The following is a 19,118-nucleotide window of genomic DNA, read 5'->3' as shown; positions in this document are numbered from 1 at the left end:
GAATTGTTCTCTTTTAAACATATTTATGGCTACCTAAGTGGATGTGCATTTATCCTGCAGTGCAAACACATGCTTCTATAGTACCTTCTGTTCCTCTTGATATCTAATCATCTTCTTTGGCAAAGTAAATAATAAGAGACACTCTCTTACAGATCAGATTAAGCTTCCAGTCCCTTTTTAAAAGGATGGGAGATCAATACCATTACCAAAGCCATTAAACAGTCCTTAGCATTTCAGCTGTGCTTCAAAGAGCTTACTACCTAAGTAACATCACACCACAGTCAGCACTAATTAGTTCCTCTCTTGGCAGGCTCATCAGAGAGGTTAAGGACTAAATAGACCATGGAGTCTGAAATCCTCTCTCGTCCTGAGAGATGGCCCCTCTCGGTCAGGACTGAGTCACACCAGTGGAACTGAGAAGAGGAAGCGGATGTTGCTGCTGCTCAAGCCGTACTACTTGGGTGCATAAATAGAGGACTTCAGATGTTATAGCTTTCAACGAGCTCTCATTCAAAGTACTAAATTCACTGCGTGCTGAAGCAGCAGGGTATAGCAGCTTTTGGATGACTATAACCTGCCATGTGTGTTGTAAGACCTGAGGCAGAGGGCAAATGATTACAATGTGCAGTCATCTTCTAGAAGTTCATAGTGGCTTAAGGTGATCTAACTGCTGCCATGGAAGGGAGGAAGGTGTGTTCTCTTGTTAGACCAAGAAACTAGAAGCCAGAATCTGGAGTTCTGTTCCCAGCCACTGACTCACCTATGTGGCCTTGGGCCAATCACCTAATTTCTCTATTCATCAGTTTACTTATCTGTAAAATGGGAATTACAATACCAATTTTGCAGGTGTGTTGTGAAGTGTAATTAACATCTGTAAAGTGCACTAAGATTCTCAGATGAAAGGCTAGCGAAGGGCACAGCATTATAATTGTATTGAATACAAAGTACGAAAACAGACGCATTCACTTGGCATTATTGTTCTGGCTATGACATCAGTAGCAGCCAGTCTGAAAGCTCCATCTGTATCCCACTCTCTGTAGCCACTTTGCAATTATGTTTCATTGTACAGCAATTTTCTTCAACAACTTGTTGGTTGTTTCTCACATCAAATGAATTATTCAGCAGCAGATTGCGTTCTTGACTTTGACAGTACTAGTACCTTATGTTCATATAATCCTTCAAAAGTACTCTGCAAACATTTGTTACTAAATTCTTCAATGCACCTGTGAATTATGCTACTATTGTTATGCCCACATACACATGAGGAAACTCAGAGAAATTCAATGACATGCTAAAGTCACGCAGTGAGTCACTGGTGAAACCAGAAAGGGTAGCTGTGTCCCTGATAACCAAAACGGAGACACGTTTTGCCTAGGACTGCCTGAATCCTAGTTAGAGAAAGCTCCCTTTCTTGAGCAGGCAAACCAAGATTCTGCTTTGCAACGTGACTCTATAAAAAATGGCATGGTGGGACTCCTTGCTTATTTTCTAACTGATTCTCATTCAGATGTGCTCACACTCCAAGTGAAAAAGATGACTTTTCTAACTGACAGCATCACAAACTCAACTTCAGGGCTGAGTCAAGCTGCATTATTGTTTGCAATCTGCAGTCCATGTTCTACCCTCATTTACACCTGGGAAATCCCATTCTCTTGTCCCTGAAACAACGATATTGATGCCAAGTCAAAATAAAATAGATAGAGCTCTCCCAAAGCTATGGTGACCCTGCAGGGCTAGCAAGGGTAAAAAGTAGTAATGCCATGGGATGATGCCTAAATACAGGCCTTGTGAGCTCACTAGCTCAGCTTGCTGATCTGATGTCAAGAGACCAGCCTTATGAGCTTATTGACTCAGTGACTGAAGTTTGTTGGTCTGTCAGAGGACAGTCCACTGTGAGATCACTTGCTGAGCACCTCCAGCTTGCTAGGGCGATTTCAAGGGTGGGCCTTTGTGATGTTGTTGCCTCAGCACCTTTATGTTGGTGTGATGGGGTCTGAGCAGCACAGGCTTTGGTGCAGTCTCTTGGTCAGAGCCTTTAGCTTGTTGGGCTGAAGCCAGGGCACAGCAGGTGACTGGCTCGGTACTCCGGTTTTCAGGGTGGATGCAAGGCACAGACCTGTGAGATCACTAGCTCAGATGCGTCAGCATGCAGCGCTGCCAGCCCCAACATTCAAACATCATGAGCAAACTCCCCCAATTCCAAAAATCAGAAGATGGTAAAAAGAACGTTTTTCCTTCTGGTCATTGGCCTCCTGATGTTGGCATGTTCAGGGGTCACATTTTAAAGTTTTCCTTCACATTCCATGAGGGCTAGACGCTGACTTTTTGGGGGGGTAACAACTGGATTCCAGCAGCCAAGGCTTTAAGCAAAGCACCGAATATCACAATGCGATGCCATGGGGAGAGGTGGCAACCCGACACGTTCAGCTGAAATCAGCGTACAAGTCTTTGTGAGTCACCGTTCCCTGCTTGCTCCGCTGGTGCCAAGGCGCTGGCCTTTGCCATGGGACCAGCTCAGCATCATTGCTTAGCTGATGACATGGGGCAGGATCCTGGGAAAGGGCTCAGCAGCTGTAGCTTGCTAGGCTGATTTCAAGGCATGGGCCTCTGTGAACTCCCTGGCTCATGACAACAAGGTGCAGAGAGGACTCGACTAGATGGATTATTGGACTAATCTGGCATGGAAGTGCTTAAATTCCTATGAACATCCACAGGGAGCAGCTCTGGGCAGGAGGTAAAGTACTTTGTGATGTAATACTAAGGTTTTCATAATCTGCAGCAAGCTTCACTGTAACCCAGCGCTATGGGGCTGTGTGAAGCAATGCTAAATCTTTACTTCCATGAGGGTTTCCTGAGCTGCTTGCAACAATTTATTCAGCCAGCTGCCTGGCTCAGGTTGTCAGAACCCAGCGAGGGATAAGACTGGCTGACAAATCAGTTGCAGTCCAGCCAATGTTGCTTGAAAGATGAGAAAATGTGTGCGCTCAGCAGCTACTTCCCCACTGCAAAGCCCACAGCTGGCTTTGCTTTGCAAAGTCTGAGGAGAGCTTTGTCCACAGGGCCGGCTCTAGGCACCAGCAAAACAAGCAGGTGCTTGGGGCGGCACATTTCTAGGGGCAGCGGCATTCCGGCGCCGGCCATGCCGCCCCTAGAAATGTGCCCCAGCTCGCCTCCACTCCGCCTCCACCTGCTCCCCTGAGCACACCGCCGCTGCTCCGCATCTCCCCCCTCCCTCCCTCCCTCCCAGGTTTGCCGCACGCCAAACAGCTGTTTGGCGTGGCAAGCCTGGATGGGAGGGAGGGGGGAGAAGCCGAGCAGCGGCACGCTCAGGGGAGGCAGCGGTGGTGGTGGAGCGGAGGTGAGCTGGGGCGGGGAGCGGTTCCTCTACCCTCCCCCCCGTTACTTCCTGCGCTCCCCCCCCACCTCCACTCCGCCTGCTCCCCTGAACGCGCTGCCTCTCCCTCGCCTGAGAGGGAGGGGGGAGAAGTGGAGCGGAGGTGAGCTAGGGCGGGGGGGAAGCCACAGGAAGCAATGGGGGGGGTAAATGCGGCACGCCCGGGGGAGGAGGCGGGGCTGGATATTTGGGGAAGGGATTGGGAAGGGGCGGAGTTGGGGTGGAGCCTGGGGCGGGGCATGGAAAAAAAAGCGGGGACAGCCAAACATTTTGTTGCTTGGGGCGGCAAAAATCCAAGAGCCAGCCCTGTTTGTCAATATGTTTCTTTCTGGGTAAGCTAGAGAACACCAAAAATCTACCAGCAATTAAGCTACATGTATAAGAGTAGTGTCTCATAGCTCTCCCCAGCAGCCCACATGGAAATATCAACAGGGTTTCTATCTAGAACCAGAGGTACGGGTCCCACTGCAGAAGAGGAAGAGTAGAACTATAATGTGGGTTTGAACAGCTGCTCAAACTGCATTGGGTCACTTCCTTGAGGATAAGCATCCCCATCGCCAAAACCAACCCCCACACTTGGCACTAATTGTTCCCTGGGGTGGCAATTTGAATTGATCAAGGAGACTAAACTCCCTTCTCACTCCTGGGAACCGGACTGAGACCCAGCAGCTCATTTCCTGTAGACCCCCAAACAGCCACCAGAAAAACAGATGCTAAAAGCTCCCCTGTCACTTCCCACCACCTGCTCTGGATTCAAATTGATGACCCACAGTACAGGGAAAAGCTCTATATCCCTATTGGTGATCTCCTGCAGCTGGCTGTTGGGTTAAAAATAGTCCAGTATGCTAATTGGTGTGTGTGTTGACAGAAATAAAAAGCAGCAAAATAGGCAAAGGGATGTATAAGCACAGAAAAAAACTATACTCAAAGGTTTGGTTCAGATAAAGCAAACCAAGCTTAGCTGCTTATCCAGACTAGGAAGGGGAAAGTCCACTCCAAAAATGTTACAGGTCACTCCCACCCTAAACAGTCAATCACCAGTGGCAGACCAGAAATGTCTTATTGTCCAAATTTACTTCAGCTTTGTTACATACCTACCTGCACAACCCTTCCTTCCTGGAAGAGATGGCTGGGACCAAACTGTTCCTCTACCCATATTTACTTGCTGTAATAATTCTTCCTGGGGCAGAAACCTAGCAGCCTATTACCTCCTCCAGCTGATCTCCCCCATTCCCCTAAGGAGGCAGCTGTCTGTCTGACTACTCCCTCCTACATTTTGACCCTTAGATGTAGCACAAATGCCCTAGATGGCTGAGTCATCCAGAAAAAGCTAGAAGCTGGGGCCCAGAAACAGATCAGGTGGTGGCTCCTCCATCTTTCTTACCCTCCTACCATATCTTCTTTGCTCAGTACCTCCCAGACCACCTCTCCCTCTTCCCACAAGGGCTCTCATGACACTGCCATTAGCCTCTCCCTAGCTTTCAGGCAGCAAACATCACTCTCTCTCTCTCCCCACCCCCGCTCCAAGGATTGGCTCCTTAAGACTCCTCTCTAGCCCATAGAGGCACCTCCTCCGCTATGTCTCTCACACATGTTCAGCAAGCCCCATGCCCATTGTCTCTCCTTCACCTGAGCCAGGCAGAGATGCTGGTTTTCAGGTTCTTAGATACTCATGTTCCCCTTTGGTTTTCTCCTTGTTTCATTGATGAGCAGATGGAAATTTCAACATGCAGTTTGAAAACATTTTAACACTAAACCAAAAAACCAACCCCAAACAGAGAACCCCATTTTAAATAACACATTTGTGCCCAGTGCAGCTTGATTGCCATACAAAAATTAAACCTTGGGAGACCCAGTACATCAGTAACTAGCCATCTGCCCAGCCCTAATTTTCAGTGTATCACCTTCACTCTTGTTCTTATTGACAAGCCCAATCGTGTCTTGTGCACTGCTCCCCTTCAGCCCTCTCTGCATGAAGCAGCGTAAGTGACCTGATGTAGTTTCAGCAGCCGTTCAAACCCACATTATAGTTCTACTCTTCCTCTTCTGCAGTGGGACCTGTACCTCTTGTTCTAGATAGAAACCCTGTTGAAGCAGTGTAAATCCAGCATGAAGTGCCCTTAATTTCATTCAAATCAATGGGAATTGAGGGTGCTCCTCACCTTGCAGGGTCTGACACTACATTGGTTAAGTGCTAAACAGGCTCCCCAGCCCTTCAGAGGCAGCTCCCCTCCTTTTCGCAGCAAAACTGATTTTCCATTTACCTCTGGCAAGCCAGTGAGGCTAAGTTTCCAGCCTGCTGTATGTGCAAACACACACACAAAATGAAGGTCCCTAGCAAGGAATTTCTACCTGTCAGTTCAGCTGAAGTAGACAAAATCATTTCACGTTTGCAGGTGCTCTTTCTTCTCCATCAACAGTAATTACAAATAGCAAAAGCACGGTCCTGTTGAGATTTTTAATACATTCAGTATCCTTCCAGTTAGAGTGTGGGATTTTTCTTCTTGCTGCCTTTTGTATCTAAAATGTTGTCATGCCAGGTGGAGAGAGAGGAGGCCTTTTCTACTCTTCTGAGGTCTGTTCATGTCAAGAATGTGTGTGTGAGTGAGACAGACAGTGAAAGCGAAGCTGCTTATGATCAAGCTATTGAGATTTCATCATGGCTTGCAAATCCCCAAGATTCAAATATGTAATATTGGCCTTTTTAAAGTGGGACAGGCAAACAAATGTGTATGTTTAATATCAGACAGCTCAGGTCATTTGGAAGAGGGGGTGAGCTTTCTCTATGAAGGGACATGATCGAGTAGTTTAGTCCCCACCTCCAAAGATGCGTGGTGGGGTTATTTTTTTTAAACAAAACTCAGTATGAACAGAAATGGGTTCAGGTAGTTTCGCTCAGTTAATTTCAGTGCAAACTGTTGGATTACTGGATGTAAACCTAGTCCTGTTATTTCAAAAACTCAGGCACTAGAGCACTGACTAATGCATGAAAACTGAAATTGGCCATAAATACAAAGCGAACTGACCAGGCTAGTTTCACTGTCCAAGCTGAGTGAAAGGTAAAAAATAAACAAACAGCGTAAATCAATTAATTACCAACCCCCTTTTTTTTTTTCGTTTGAGCCTCCCCTGACAAGGAATTGGCAGATGGTTGATCCCACTCTGCAGCTGATCCTCCTGCCTCACCCCCCAATACCTATAGTTGTCACTTCCCTTATTTTGCACATTCTCTTTCTCTCTCTCTCTCTCTCTCCTGGCCTTTTCTGTCTGTTTTCTTTTCCTCTTCTCCCCATGGTCAGTTTTATTGGATTCGTGCTTGGTCTTTCTTGTTTTTCTCCCTCCCGGCTGGAAGCTCTTCCTCCCTACTCGCCATACAGCTGCTCCAGGTGGTGCATCCAACTGCAGCTTGTGAGACCAGTGTGCCTGTGGTTTCACAGCTGAGTGGGAGTATGGGGGCTCTGTGCTGCAGGGGCAGAAAGATGCCTGGCTCAGCAGGATGCTTCCTGAGGGTCAGCTGCATTGGGGACCCCTTCAGGAGCCGGGAGAGATGACAGGAGGCAGTCAAACAGTCACCTGCTGCTTTACCTGCGGCTGTAGAGGATGGGCCTCCCACTCCCCTTCTTCTCATCCCTGCATCCTCATGGAATTGTTTGGTGCACGCACACACACAAGGTGGGGAACACTGCCATAAATGATGAAACAGAACAGCCAGTTAAAGTGGTTTCCATTTTAATTCCAGTTTATGGTAATCATAACCTAGATCAGGTTTATTAACTATAGGAGTTTTATCTTGACAGAATCCTTCAGATGTGTATGAAGTTTTCTATGATCTCTGTGTCCAGATTTTGCATTTCTGATGTTGAAATTTCACAGTACTAAATACCAGTCTGCATGGCCTGAGGTAAATTTGGGTCTAACATGAGTAACAGCCAACTTGTCATGAGGCGTGATTGTGAATAGTGGAGCTGACAAGACACAAGGCAACATATATTTGGCCTCACTCAGCTCCCAAGGAGAATACAGGGAGTGACACTGGTGATTCACTCTTCCCTCTGAGTCAGTCCTGCACCAGTGCACGAGCATGGTGCTAGGGGGGCACTGAGCTGCCGGGGGCACTGTGTTTCAAATGAGATATAAAACCAAGGTCCTGGCCACTTGTGGTCATTGAAGATCCATTGGTACTTTTCACATGAGGATGGTTGCTAAGCCCAATATCCTGGACAAGTTCCAATTCAAGTATCACACTCTGCCTCCCAAAATACCCTGTGCCGCTCCAATGGTACGCTCCATTTCCCCACCTATAGCGGTTGTCAGAAGGGCTGGGTAGCTGGCCAAGATTCAGCCCTTCCCAGGCAGACTCAGGAAACTAGTGAGAATCAGTAGGGGCAGGGGGGAAGCAGCAGGCTTATTGGATAATTCTGGTTATTGCAGAGTTGCTACCATCTGTAAAGCTTGGCTGATGCCCAGGGAACAAGGAATGCTGGGAATAGTTCCTATGAAGTCTTCCCTTCCTGTAATGCACCCTCACTCCCTAGGCTACAGCACATCGAACAGGCAGCCACCTGGTACTTTTCTTTGTTCCCTTCTAACCTGCATTCAGCAGAGCCACTTTGCTGCATGGAAAACATGCAGCCTCGCACTAGCCTCTGAGCGTGGTCTGGAGCTCTCTTCCTTAGAGCCCTTTGCTAGGTAGGGGCAAGATCCTGCCCCAACTCACCAAAGGCATGCTCAGGGGACAAGGGTAGCAGAGCTGTAGTAGCCTGGCTTTAGCTCCAGTAAACATCCTGCTAGCATGGCAGAGGGGTCCTGAGGCAAGGCACTCTGCAGTGAGCACTGCTCCATAGCCCTACTGCCTGCTACTCATTGCTGTATGGACGGAGGGAATCTGGAGGCCCTGCTTCTTTGCTCCAGTCCGTGGAAGACCAGCAAGCCTGTTAGCTGGGTCCCCAGTCTAGCAATCAATGCTTGGGAGTGTTCAGTGTATCAGTCTCTGCTCCCATGCAGTTGTGCAAGGCGCTGGTGGGGTGAGGAAGGGAATCAGTTTGCTATACCCTTCCCCCCACAGCTCACCTGTGCAATGCAGGGCACAATTTTTCCCTAAGCCAGGGAATGCAGGCAGCCAAGAGTGAGGATAAGACAAACTAGGCCAACCAATTAATTTCCTTGTTGGTGCACAGTTGTATCTTGCTTCCACACCAAAGGAATCCTCTCCCCACAACCATCACTGTAATGAAAGGATGTTTGTATGTACCACTGCCTACAGTTGGACTGAATCTGAAATACTCAGCTGGGTGGGCCCATTACTGCAACAGCTGAAGAAGAGTCTCTTTTAGCTCAAGTGACAAGAGCCTCTGGTTCTGGAAGCGTTTTGGTTCTGAGGTCTTTCCCCACTTTCTCTACAGAGTCCTGAGTGGCCCCACTGTGCTTGATGACTGGGTACTATATTCTTATCAAGCCGCTATGAATTCACCTGGCTTAAGTTGCAGATTTGCAGGGATTCATGCAGACAGGAAGGTGACCTCTCTTTTCACCACCATCACCCAGGTAAGGACAAGCCTGCAGAACCTAATGTGCCAGACCTTACATAACCCAAAGCATTTAGAAACCTAGGAACCCTAAGAGAATCCAAACGGGCATTTCTTTAGGATCTAACGTTGGTTGCAGTGACACAAACATGAGCCTCATAGAGTAACATTAAGCCTGTGATGATATTAATAGCTTTGCTAATGAACTCTGAAGCAATGGATGGGCTCTTGATGACAGGGAGCACCACCCGAAGCATCCCACATGGGGCCACTCTCCGCCCTCCCGCAACACCTCCTGTTAGTGGAAATAGCCCTCCCAATCTTTCAAATCACAGCACTAAGTATGAAGTTACACACAGGAATTCAATAAGCGTGTGTGTGTATAGAGGCAGGTGAGGGAAGAGGCAGAAGGGCCATGTGATCAGCAACTTCCATGAAAGATTGCTTTGAGCCCAAAGAAAAGGGAACAACCAACAGACTGAACTGAAATCTTAAATGTGGAACAATTACATAGCCTCTTGGTATGTCACTTTACCCACCACCAAAATGCAGCCACCTCTAGGGTGGAATGGCTCAGCTGTCTAATACTGTACAGTGACACTATATTACAGTTTAAGAGAGGATCTGAAGCACATTGTATACAACTGGAACAGGTGTGGAAATTCCAAGGGGTTAGCATATAAGTGCTCTACTTGGAATTTTGTCAAAACTTGGGGGTTAATGCCCTCAGACTAATGAAAGAGTCATCAAGATCTTCTATGAGCACAAGTGGCCAGGACCTCAACTTTATGTCTCTTCTGAAAAGCAGCAGCCTCTTATTTTTGATGTAAGTGAAGGATTGTTCCACTCCTGTGCCACTCTCCTCAATTGTAATGGTCCTCATGTGTTTGGAAAAATTCTGCAGCCTGTTTGTGTTCATATATTCTCTCACATACTTAAAAATGTTTCTGTGACAAAGGGAGGAAGTCTCTCCTGCCCCCACAGCTGGAAAGTCACCTCTAATCTCATTGTCCTTTTCCCCTGCTGTGTATCCTGCCAATTAAACTGGGTCTTATTTTGCTACAAATAATCTGGCTAGACCCTCTGGTCTCTTTCCGGCTTAGCTCTTGTTCTGTCCAAGTCCACAAACTTACATCTTCATTTGTTCCCCATCACCAGCTTAGACCTCATTCTCTGGTCCTACTCCTTCCCCCAAATAGCTTGGCCCATGGTCTGTCTTCCACCTCCCTCTGCCTGGCCTTTGCCTCCCACCAGGTAACGTGACTGAGTTACAGTATTCATATACTGCCTGCAAATAGACCCACCTCAAAAGAGTTGGGGCTGTGAGGGTGTGGAGGGGTGAATGCACACACCCCACCCCAGTAGTTCAAGTTCAGGGCTTGAGTGTGTCGGAAGGGACCAAAAGTAGGTGTCTTATTAATTAAAACTGGCAAGTCCACTGCCCCACTCCACACAGACACGCTTTCCGTGCTTCCCTGCAGCACCTAGCAGGTGACAGTGAGGGGATGTTCATCCACTCTTGCACACACTGCAGGATTGTTCCTGATTGCTGCACCCTCTGAAGCTCTGGGGCGTGAGCTGTAGTCGAGCAGGGACACTGTGTGGAATAGGTGGATAAATAACTGATTGCCATCTCTGTCCCAGCCATATTACATTTGCATAGTGAACTGGTGTATCATAAAGGTTTCACTAAGGGCATGGAGGGTCAGAGCTGGTTGCAGGGTCCCATTATTGGAGTGACAAGTGAGTATTTTGGAACCCTATTTAAAAAACAAACAACCATCCAGCGGCTAGTTAGACCCTTTGGAAAGCTTAGATTTTGAGTTTAAAAAGAGTAAAATGTGGCTACTGTCTCAGTATTTTGCTAACTAATAGTTTATTTAAAGGATGAGGACTGTAGATATGGTACATATTTTGGTCTTTCTGACAATTTGGGGCCCCCTGAAGATTGTTTGGGGCTGCAGTTGTCCCCTTTGCCCCCCAGTATCCCCAGACCTGTGGAAGATTTAGTATAAGCTCCTGGGGACAGGGACCTTGTCTTCTAAAGTACTGTACACCCTTCTAGCACATTAGCCAGACAGCCTTCTAGCTCTCTCTTTATATTACCCTATATTCACTGAGGTTCAGTGCGTGGTCATCTAAAGATCTTCTCTCCTTAGTCTACCCTCACCCTGGACTTATGATGTTGGTGGCAGGGGCTCCAGTCTCTTTACCTGCTTACCTCCTGGCCCTGGCGAGTGGAGGCAGGGCCGGTCCTAGGGGTGGGCAAGCAGGGCGGTCATCCTGGGTGCTGACTTTAAGGTGGCACCATTGTGCTGTTATGTTGGGCGTTTTTCTGAGCGATATGTTTCAGCTGTTCTGGATATTTATCTACGCTGACCCTCTACTTTGCCCAGAAAATACAATGTATCCATTGACTGCATTGGGGATACTGGAGCCCACTTTCCACATCAAACACATCAGTTGTGCTGTACACTGCTCACTTCCATACTGACAGCTGGGAGACAACAGCCAGTTCACATGCAGCTGGCTGAGTGAAAGCCATGACTGCATGAGGGGTGCTTAGTGCACCATCTGGAATCACTTGTAGGGAGGAGAGAAGGGTTGTTTCCCAGTGGATGTGTGTTCACAACACTAAAGGACCCCCTTGTTGGCAGTTTCAGCAAAAAGACCAAAAGCTGATGGGCCATGGAGACTGAACATCCTGCTGACCCCCGAGATGTGATCTAAGGGGGAATTTGGGGAAGTTTGGACTGATGGTACCTGTTCTGTGAAGATACAAGTCTTCAATCCAGGATGGTCAATCCTGTACCTTTCACAAGCATTAATTTCTCTAAAAGGAAAGAACACAGGAAGCACCAACCTCAATCCAGTGTACTAATAATACTTAGCACTGTATATTACTGTAATGTTACTTACAACATTAACTAATAAACCCTAACACCCCTGCGAGGTAGGGAAGTGCTATTGTCCCCATTGTACAGATGGGGAAACAGAGGCACAGAGAGGAAAAGTGACTTGCCCAAGGCCACCCAGCAAGGCCTTGGCAGAGCCAAGATAAGAATGTAGGTGTTCTTGGCTCCCAGCCCCATGCTTATTTCTCTAGACTATGCTGCCTCTCTGAGATTAGGAACCCAGGAATCCCTTCTAAAAGTAATGTGTGGAATTGTTGACCATTCACAATTTTTATTGGCAGATAATTATTCCACAATTTAAGCCCCATACTGTGCAGTGCACCTTACACCTTTCCGAGTTCCACAGCACTCCCAGAACCCACTCCCCCAGCATTGGGGCTGCTGTTTAGGAGTATCACAGGGTGCTCTGTGCTTTTATTAAAAGGGTGTTTAGACTGGCTTTAATTGGCATTGGTTCTGGAGTGCGTGAACTCCTATAGGGCCTTAAAATACAGAGCTGGAGAGGAAGACACAGGGGAACTGGTGAAAGGGGAATCTGCTTCCCCTCCTGAAGTGGCCAACAGCTCTCTTAGTTTTCTGGCTCTGTAGAATTCCAGTGATAGCTACCAGTAGGAAATGCTTGTCTCCAGTTTGTTGGTTGGTAAATCATAGCCTCAGAGATGTTTTCTTCAGTGCAGCATTGCAGCAAGCAGTCAGCCCAAGGCTAAAGATGTGCCTCTCATCACTTCCTCCAACCTTTTGCCACTGTCCCGGAATCAGGCAGGCTGCAGCCACTGTGCTCTGCCACTGAGGGGACTGGGTTATGATCACTGTGCTGCCAAGCAGCCAAACCCAGAGTCCGAGTCTCTTCTAAAACTGGGATTAAATTAAGAGCGCCGGAGGGAGGATGGAGCGATGGGGACAGGGTGAAGCAAATGGAAAGATCTACCCAAATGAGCATCTGGGAAGGAAATGTCCCCCTGGTCACTGAAGCAGGTTCCTTTTTACAAGGCTTCTTTCTCCCTCTGGGAACATCTGCTAAGTTTCATCTCCGTCAGCTGGATATAGCGTATGACATTGGTATCTGCAGGGAAAGAGGACACATGCACCCACTGTGATTACAACTTCCAGTGAGAAACTTACAAAAAGCTACACACGCTCCTGTTGCTGTTCGTCATGACTCCTTTTTATAAATACTGCACCTGAAGTTACCAGGCCATAGGAACTGCGCCCCCAAGAAAGGCCCTCTGGTCCAGTACCCTGTCACCTGTATGGAACAGAAATATGCTCTTTGCTCACTATCCCCGCTCTTAAAATCTTTGTCCAGACCTCGGTGAACTCTTGCTCTGACTATTGTAACCTCCTCTCCCACCTGCCTTCTCCCAGTCCATTCTATCCAATACCCTAAAGTCATCATCTCCTATTGCTTTCTGATAGAGTTCTTTCTATGGGCTTCCTGTCTCTCAATCCATCATATTCAGGTTCCTCATCTTCATTTACACAGCTCTATACATTCTTGCCCCACCTACATCTCTTCTCTTACTTCTTTCAACTCCCATGTTCAATTTATCTCCAGCTCCTGGTTGTCCACTTTCTGCCAGGCTGCCACTACACCTAGAAAGTATCCCTCTTTTGGCTGACCAAGTTACCTCTCTCTTCTCCTTCAAACCCACTTCTGGGAATCCTTCATAGCTTCTCCCCTGAAATAGTCCCCACACTTGCACTATTGTTCTTTCTGCTGCCGTGTCTGTTTTGGACAGTAAGTTCTTGGGGGCAAGGAATGTGTCCTGTTCTCCATTTGCAGAGTGCTGTGTGAGGCTACAGTGCGGTATAGGTGAGAAATTGAAAGCCTATTTCCTGGATAATTGTGCACTGCTACAGCATGTATAATGTGTGTGGTTTCTAATCCCTGACCCCAGCTGTGAGAGGATCTGCTTGCTCGGAAGCATGAGGACTGCTATCCTGTGCGATTACTTATCTCTAGATGGTTTCAATGCACACACTATTCCGGTTCATATGTATCTAATCCTTCCTTGAATCCCCTTGAAGTACTTGCCTCAGGGATGCCCTACAGCCCTGTAGCCAGACAGCCTTTGCTTAGTACAGTGGTCCTCAAACTTTTTACCTTGTGCCCCAGCCCCCCGTTAGCCCTGTCCGCACCTCCCAGAGCCAGGAGCAGGGGTAAGTGGGCTGAGGCTGGGGCAACAGCTAGGGGCAGGGATGGGGCCAGGAGCGGAGCATCGGCCAGGAACCGAGGCCAGCAGGCATGGAGCTGGCAGCCAGGGCGACCAGCGCGCAGCTCTGGGCACAGAGTCAGCAGCCAGGGCCCCATGTGCGGGGCCAGCAGCCAGGACCAGCAGCAGGCGCTGGGGCCAGGAGCGGAGCTGAGTAGCGCTTCCTCCTTGCCCCCCGTGGAGGCTGGCCTGGGTCCCAGCTACGCCCCCTAAATGTTCCTCTGGCTTAGTGGAAGGAGAGGGAGGATGTTTTCACCTACACAGCAACCAAGGACAAAGTTGGCTGAGAAATAAGAATGCAAAAAGAGACAATTTTCATTGATATTGTCATTCAGAAATGGCTCCTTGCTGCCAGTCTCCCTTATAAGGCCAACCAAGGCCAGTTTAAGTAAATTCGAGGCCCTGTGAAATCAGTCAATTAGGCTACTGTGTGCCAGACCCAAGATTCAGTGTGCAACTTCCTCTCCCCTCAGCTCCTCATGACCTGCCCAGACCTGCTCTACTACACCAGCTGGGGGTGGAACCTGCAAAGGGAGAAAAGAGGAACAGGTAACATGTCCAACACTGGTGGGTGGGTTTGTTGTGTGCACTGAGGAAATTGTGGATGGCAGGTTTCCTGTAAAAATGGGGAGGGGAAAATGGTGATATGCCCCAGCCAGGCCTGTTGAGATAAGCAAGACACATCCAGATACCCCAAGGAGCTCCTATTGAGTATGAGGCAGCACCTGAGCACCACTGGGAGGTTCTCAAGCTCTCCCAGCTAGGATGCGTTCCCCCTTTCAAAAGTCATCTTCAGCTGCAAGGTCTGGCAGCTTTGATCAAGTGGTCATGGAGACTAAACTATTTCCTCATCCTATGCAGGTCAGATCTAAGGTACATTCAGAGGGCAGCATGAGGAAGCTGTCTGCATTATATCTGTTCTGTGGATAAAGCACTTCCATGTCCTGGGCTGCTAATTCAGAATATTTCACACTCTCTTTAGGTCCTGAACTAAAACCCTGGAACCTAAAAGCCCTAGACACTGGGAAATCCCGATGAGGGTCTGGATCTGAATGTTGCAGATTTGACTCATCTTTCTAAAAAACAAAAGCAGTGAATGTGCAACGTATGTGACCCCAAATAGAATGGGGAGGACAATACCAGCTCAAACACCCTCTTTGTCCCCTGCACCCTCATTCAAATATCCATATCCTATGCTACTCCAGGAGCTGATGGTTTACAACCTGTTTGAGCCTCCCTATTGTACACATCTTGCACCTTGAATGTCTGCCCAGTGAAGGTGATAAGTGATAATTGAATAAGCATGCTAGGAAATCACACCTGCCCAGGCTCGTAGGGACCAGCTGAATGCCTGACTGAGAGGAAGAGGCAGTGTTCAGTGCATGATTGGGCAATGAGAGGCCACATCTCCCTCCAGCTTGATGGGTAAGGGAGCCAGTGACTCATGGCACAAATTCACCCACATGGAAAATTTCTCAAATGCTTTCTCCTATACCTCAGGAGCCAGGGGCAGAACAGGATGTAGCAAGGTATGTGGCAGGAGACATTCTTACTGAAGGTTACCTAGAACTCTCCCAGGCAAGTCATGACATCGTCTCTCAAGCTCACACTTTTGTCAGAGAATATACACAGCAGTTGGTTACAGAGCAAACAGAACCCTCTCTCTCTCTGCCTTTCCTTTGTTACTAACTAATAATTCTCTGCACATTTTATCTCCTCGTTTTGTAACACTTCAATGCATTGTATAAACACTAATGAATTAAGCCTCGTGAGGGAGGGAATGATCACTTTACAGGTGGCAAAACCTTAGACGCAGAGAACTCAAGTGCCTTGGCCAAAGTCTTACAGCAAACTATTAGCAGAGCTGGATATAGAACCCAGACTTCTTGATTCTCAGGACTGTGCTCATGCTAGTATATAAAGATACCCTCTAACGGAAAGTCTATTGCTTTCCTTGTGGTTTTGGATTAGTGACTAGATAGAGCCTAGTGGTTAATGGTCTGTGGTATCATGACTGTGACCTGTTTTGATTCCCAGTCCTCCTAGATCACACAGATAGAAGTACACAGAAGGCAGACTCTGTGGCTAGAGTGCTACTCTACTCTGTTGGAAAACTGGGTTTTATTCCCAATCTTTGTATTTCCCTGCTATGAAATAAATAGAAGGGGCTGGGTCCATGTAGCCTAATTGTTGGCATTCTGTGTGACCAGAAGGTCAACTCAAGTTCCTTCTTTACTCCCAATTTCTATATGCTGTGACTAGAAAGAGCGATGGATAGGAAAAGGTGGAACAACATATATGGTGAGGCCAAGGCTTCTCTGAAAACAAAGAGGCTCGTAAGTAAAACCGATATTTGGTTGCTTCAAAGTTCAAACCACTTTCAACTCTGCTATGTGCTTTTATCAGCTTCTGATCACAGAGTTTATGGAAAGCTGCAGATTACTTTAATTATGTAAAAATTGACTCCCCTTTCCAAATTGTCTCCTCTAATGAGGGGAGTTACACAATTCTATTTTATTCCTTTCAGCTCTGTTTGTGATTGAGGGGGGAGGGTAGAGAAAAGGCCAATCCCAGCTCTGCTAACCTTTGATGGGGAATAAATAGCCTTAAGGGATTTGCTGTACTGACAAGCCTTTAGAACAGGGAAGCCCTGTGTGAGTGAATTCCTGCTTGCTATTTAAAAATTCCTTCTGTCAGACAGAGTAGTTTTCCAGTGATTGATCTCTAACTCACCCCTTATTAGAGAGAGAGATTGCACAAAACAAGATCATACTAATACTCAAAGTGCTTTACAACCACTAATGAACTGACCCTTCAGAGGTAGGGAAGAGTGCTTATCTCCATTTCACAGGGGGGGAAACTCGGACAACAGACGTTAAGTGACTTATCCAAGATCATACAGTGAGACTGTGGCAGAGCCAGGATTAGAACTGAAGTCATCTGACTCCCATTACTGTGCTTTAACAACCCTATCCTCCTTCCTTTCTACGTACACTCTGAATTACTTCCCTTTCCCCCACTATATCCCCCAACTTTCAATAAACAGCCATAAAAAAAACAGAAAAATGACCTGAAATGTCATAGTAATTGTAAATAATACTAGAGAGGGATCCAGGCTGCAGAGTGCAGGTCCAGAGCTGTCCTTCCCCTGAATTAAAGGCAGTTTGGGCCACCCCCTAAGTATCATTGTAGCCTGCTGTGGTGCTTGAGGCCATTGTTGTTGAATACTTAGGTATTTATCTTATAAAGAGATGAGCGCAACCAGACCGTGTAATATTGCAGGGAATAAACAGCAGAAAAGCATGCAGTAAAACTAGGGGAAAACCGATTCAGATAATATAAGGACAGACTGGAAACTTTGACTGAAATTTGAAACTACTTTGAACCTTAAAAAGAGCAGGATAGCTTTTTATTTGACCCCCACCCCCTCTCTTTTTTTTTTTTTTGGATGAGTCTTTGCATTTCCTGGCTCTGGCTGGAACTGAAAGCAGGAGGTGAAAACTATAGATTAGATGGGGTAAACTGTGCCTTTAAGCACATTAACTGAGCATGGGGAGCGTGCACAGCTGTACTGACCAAAGGCTTGAGGCATTCTGTCCATACATGGCAGATGGAAACAGAATGCCTCATGAAAGATTCCAGCACTCACTACACCTATTATTATTATTATTATTTTATTTTTTAAGTGTACACTCATGCTTGCCTTTTCCTCCATGTCCTGACTCCAGCTGGACACAACTCCTTTGGGGCATCAAGCACCGGCAGCTGTGTGAGCCAGCCTCCCTGCTCCACCTTCTGCTCAGGGAGCACTAGCTGCAGCATTCTGCCAGGACTCGGGGCCCAGACCAACTCCCTTTCCACCCTCGTGCTGGAGAAATCACTCTGGGCTTATGTTTGTGTATGGCATCTATTTCCATTACATTTTCCTTGGATCCTTATAACTTTTCCCTTATTTTCACAGAACTGCTTTTAAAAAAATACACTTCAGTGGGTTTAATCTCTATGCCTACGTGGAGACATGACATAAACTCTTCAAATATATATGTCAAAGGGCAGTCAAAGCTGGCACCAGGAAGTCATGAATAATAGAGCCCGAAGGACAAAGCTGCCCTGTGTTACTAAAGCCAACAGTCCTGGGCATGTGCTCAAGAGCCCGTTACTTTTGTTTGGAAAATGTAAACACAGTAGTTACACTACTGCCCTCTGATTTGGAGTCCGTTACTACAAGAGCCAAGAAATCTTACAGGCCGGTTTAAATATGCAACCATCGTGCTGGCAGAAAATGAAAGGTTGTTGTTACTGGGCAAATAGGTGGTGGGTTCCGGAACAGGGACCTAATTGATTCCATGGTAAAAGTTAAAGAACATGGACTGGTGATTGGGGGAGAGGAAGGTGCCTGTCTAGTGGGGCTCAGAGAGAGACCTGCCTCCACTGAGATGATGGAAGGTGTGGATGTAAGCAACTCCAAATGGTCTCCCAATTTTCCTTTGGAGAAGATGCAGGTGTGTTCTCCTGATGGTCATTTTCAGAGATACAGGAATCCCTGGGACTGAGGCAGGGAAGGCAGTGTGGAGATACACACATCTCCACTCAGGTTTCAGAGTAACAGCCGTGTTAGTCTGTATTCGCAAAAAGAAAAGGAGTACTTGTGGCACCTTAGAGACTAACCAATTTATTTGAGCATGAGCTTTCGTGAGCTACAGCTGACTTCATCGGATGCATACCGTGGAAACTGCAGCAGACTTTATATATACACAGAGAATATGTATATGAATATGAACATCTCCACTCAGTTCCCTTCTTCTTCTTCTTCAGTAAAAAGAGGTTGGAAATCTCCTTTACAATGGTAGCATCCCTGCAATACCACCATCTTCCAGGCTCTGCTGAAAAGCTAATACCTTCAGACAATGTCCCTGCAAAGCTGCTGTGCTACTAATGAATTCTTGAAAGGAAATAGAACTAGACACAGTAGGACATATTCATTCCTGGTGAAATTAATGCAGTTAAACCAGAGATGGATTTGGTTCCATGAAAGGAAGAGTAAAGGCTGTCAGTGTGAAAATCTTGTGGC

The 19,118-nt window shown here is 47.1% G+C and overlaps 2 protein-coding genes across 2 annotated transcripts in view; one reads left to right on the top strand and one right to left on the bottom strand.

The window, feature by feature from the left end:
* MAP3K9 (mitogen-activated protein kinase kinase kinase 9) overlaps positions 1–900 on the top strand; it is a 111,456-nt gene extending 110,556 nt beyond the window's left edge. Inside the window, exon 12 of the mRNA XM_048852469.2 lies at positions 311–900. Coding sequence (XP_048708426.2) covers positions 311–328 — 18 coding nt within the window. The 3' untranslated portion in view covers positions 329–900. The remainder of the gene's footprint in view (positions 1–310) is intronic.
* A 6,206-nt stretch (positions 901–7,106) lies between these two features.
* Positions 7,107–19,118, bottom strand: part of TTC9 (tetratricopeptide repeat domain 9) — a 36,389-nt gene continuing 24,377 nt past the window's right edge. The window contains exon 3 of the mRNA XM_048852470.2: positions 7,107–12,897. Within this exon, the coding sequence (XP_048708427.1) occupies positions 12,818–12,897 (80 nt within the window). The 3' untranslated portion in view covers positions 7,107–12,817. The remainder of the gene's footprint in view (positions 12,898–19,118) is intronic.

Source organism: Caretta caretta, chromosome 6 (assembly GCF_965140235.1).
Source record: "Caretta caretta isolate rCarCar2 chromosome 6, rCarCar1.hap1, whole genome shotgun sequence".
In the NCBI taxonomy this organism is placed as follows: domain Eukaryota; kingdom Metazoa; phylum Chordata; order Testudines; family Cheloniidae; genus Caretta; species Caretta caretta.
This window is presented reverse-complemented; position numbering and strand designations above follow the sequence as displayed.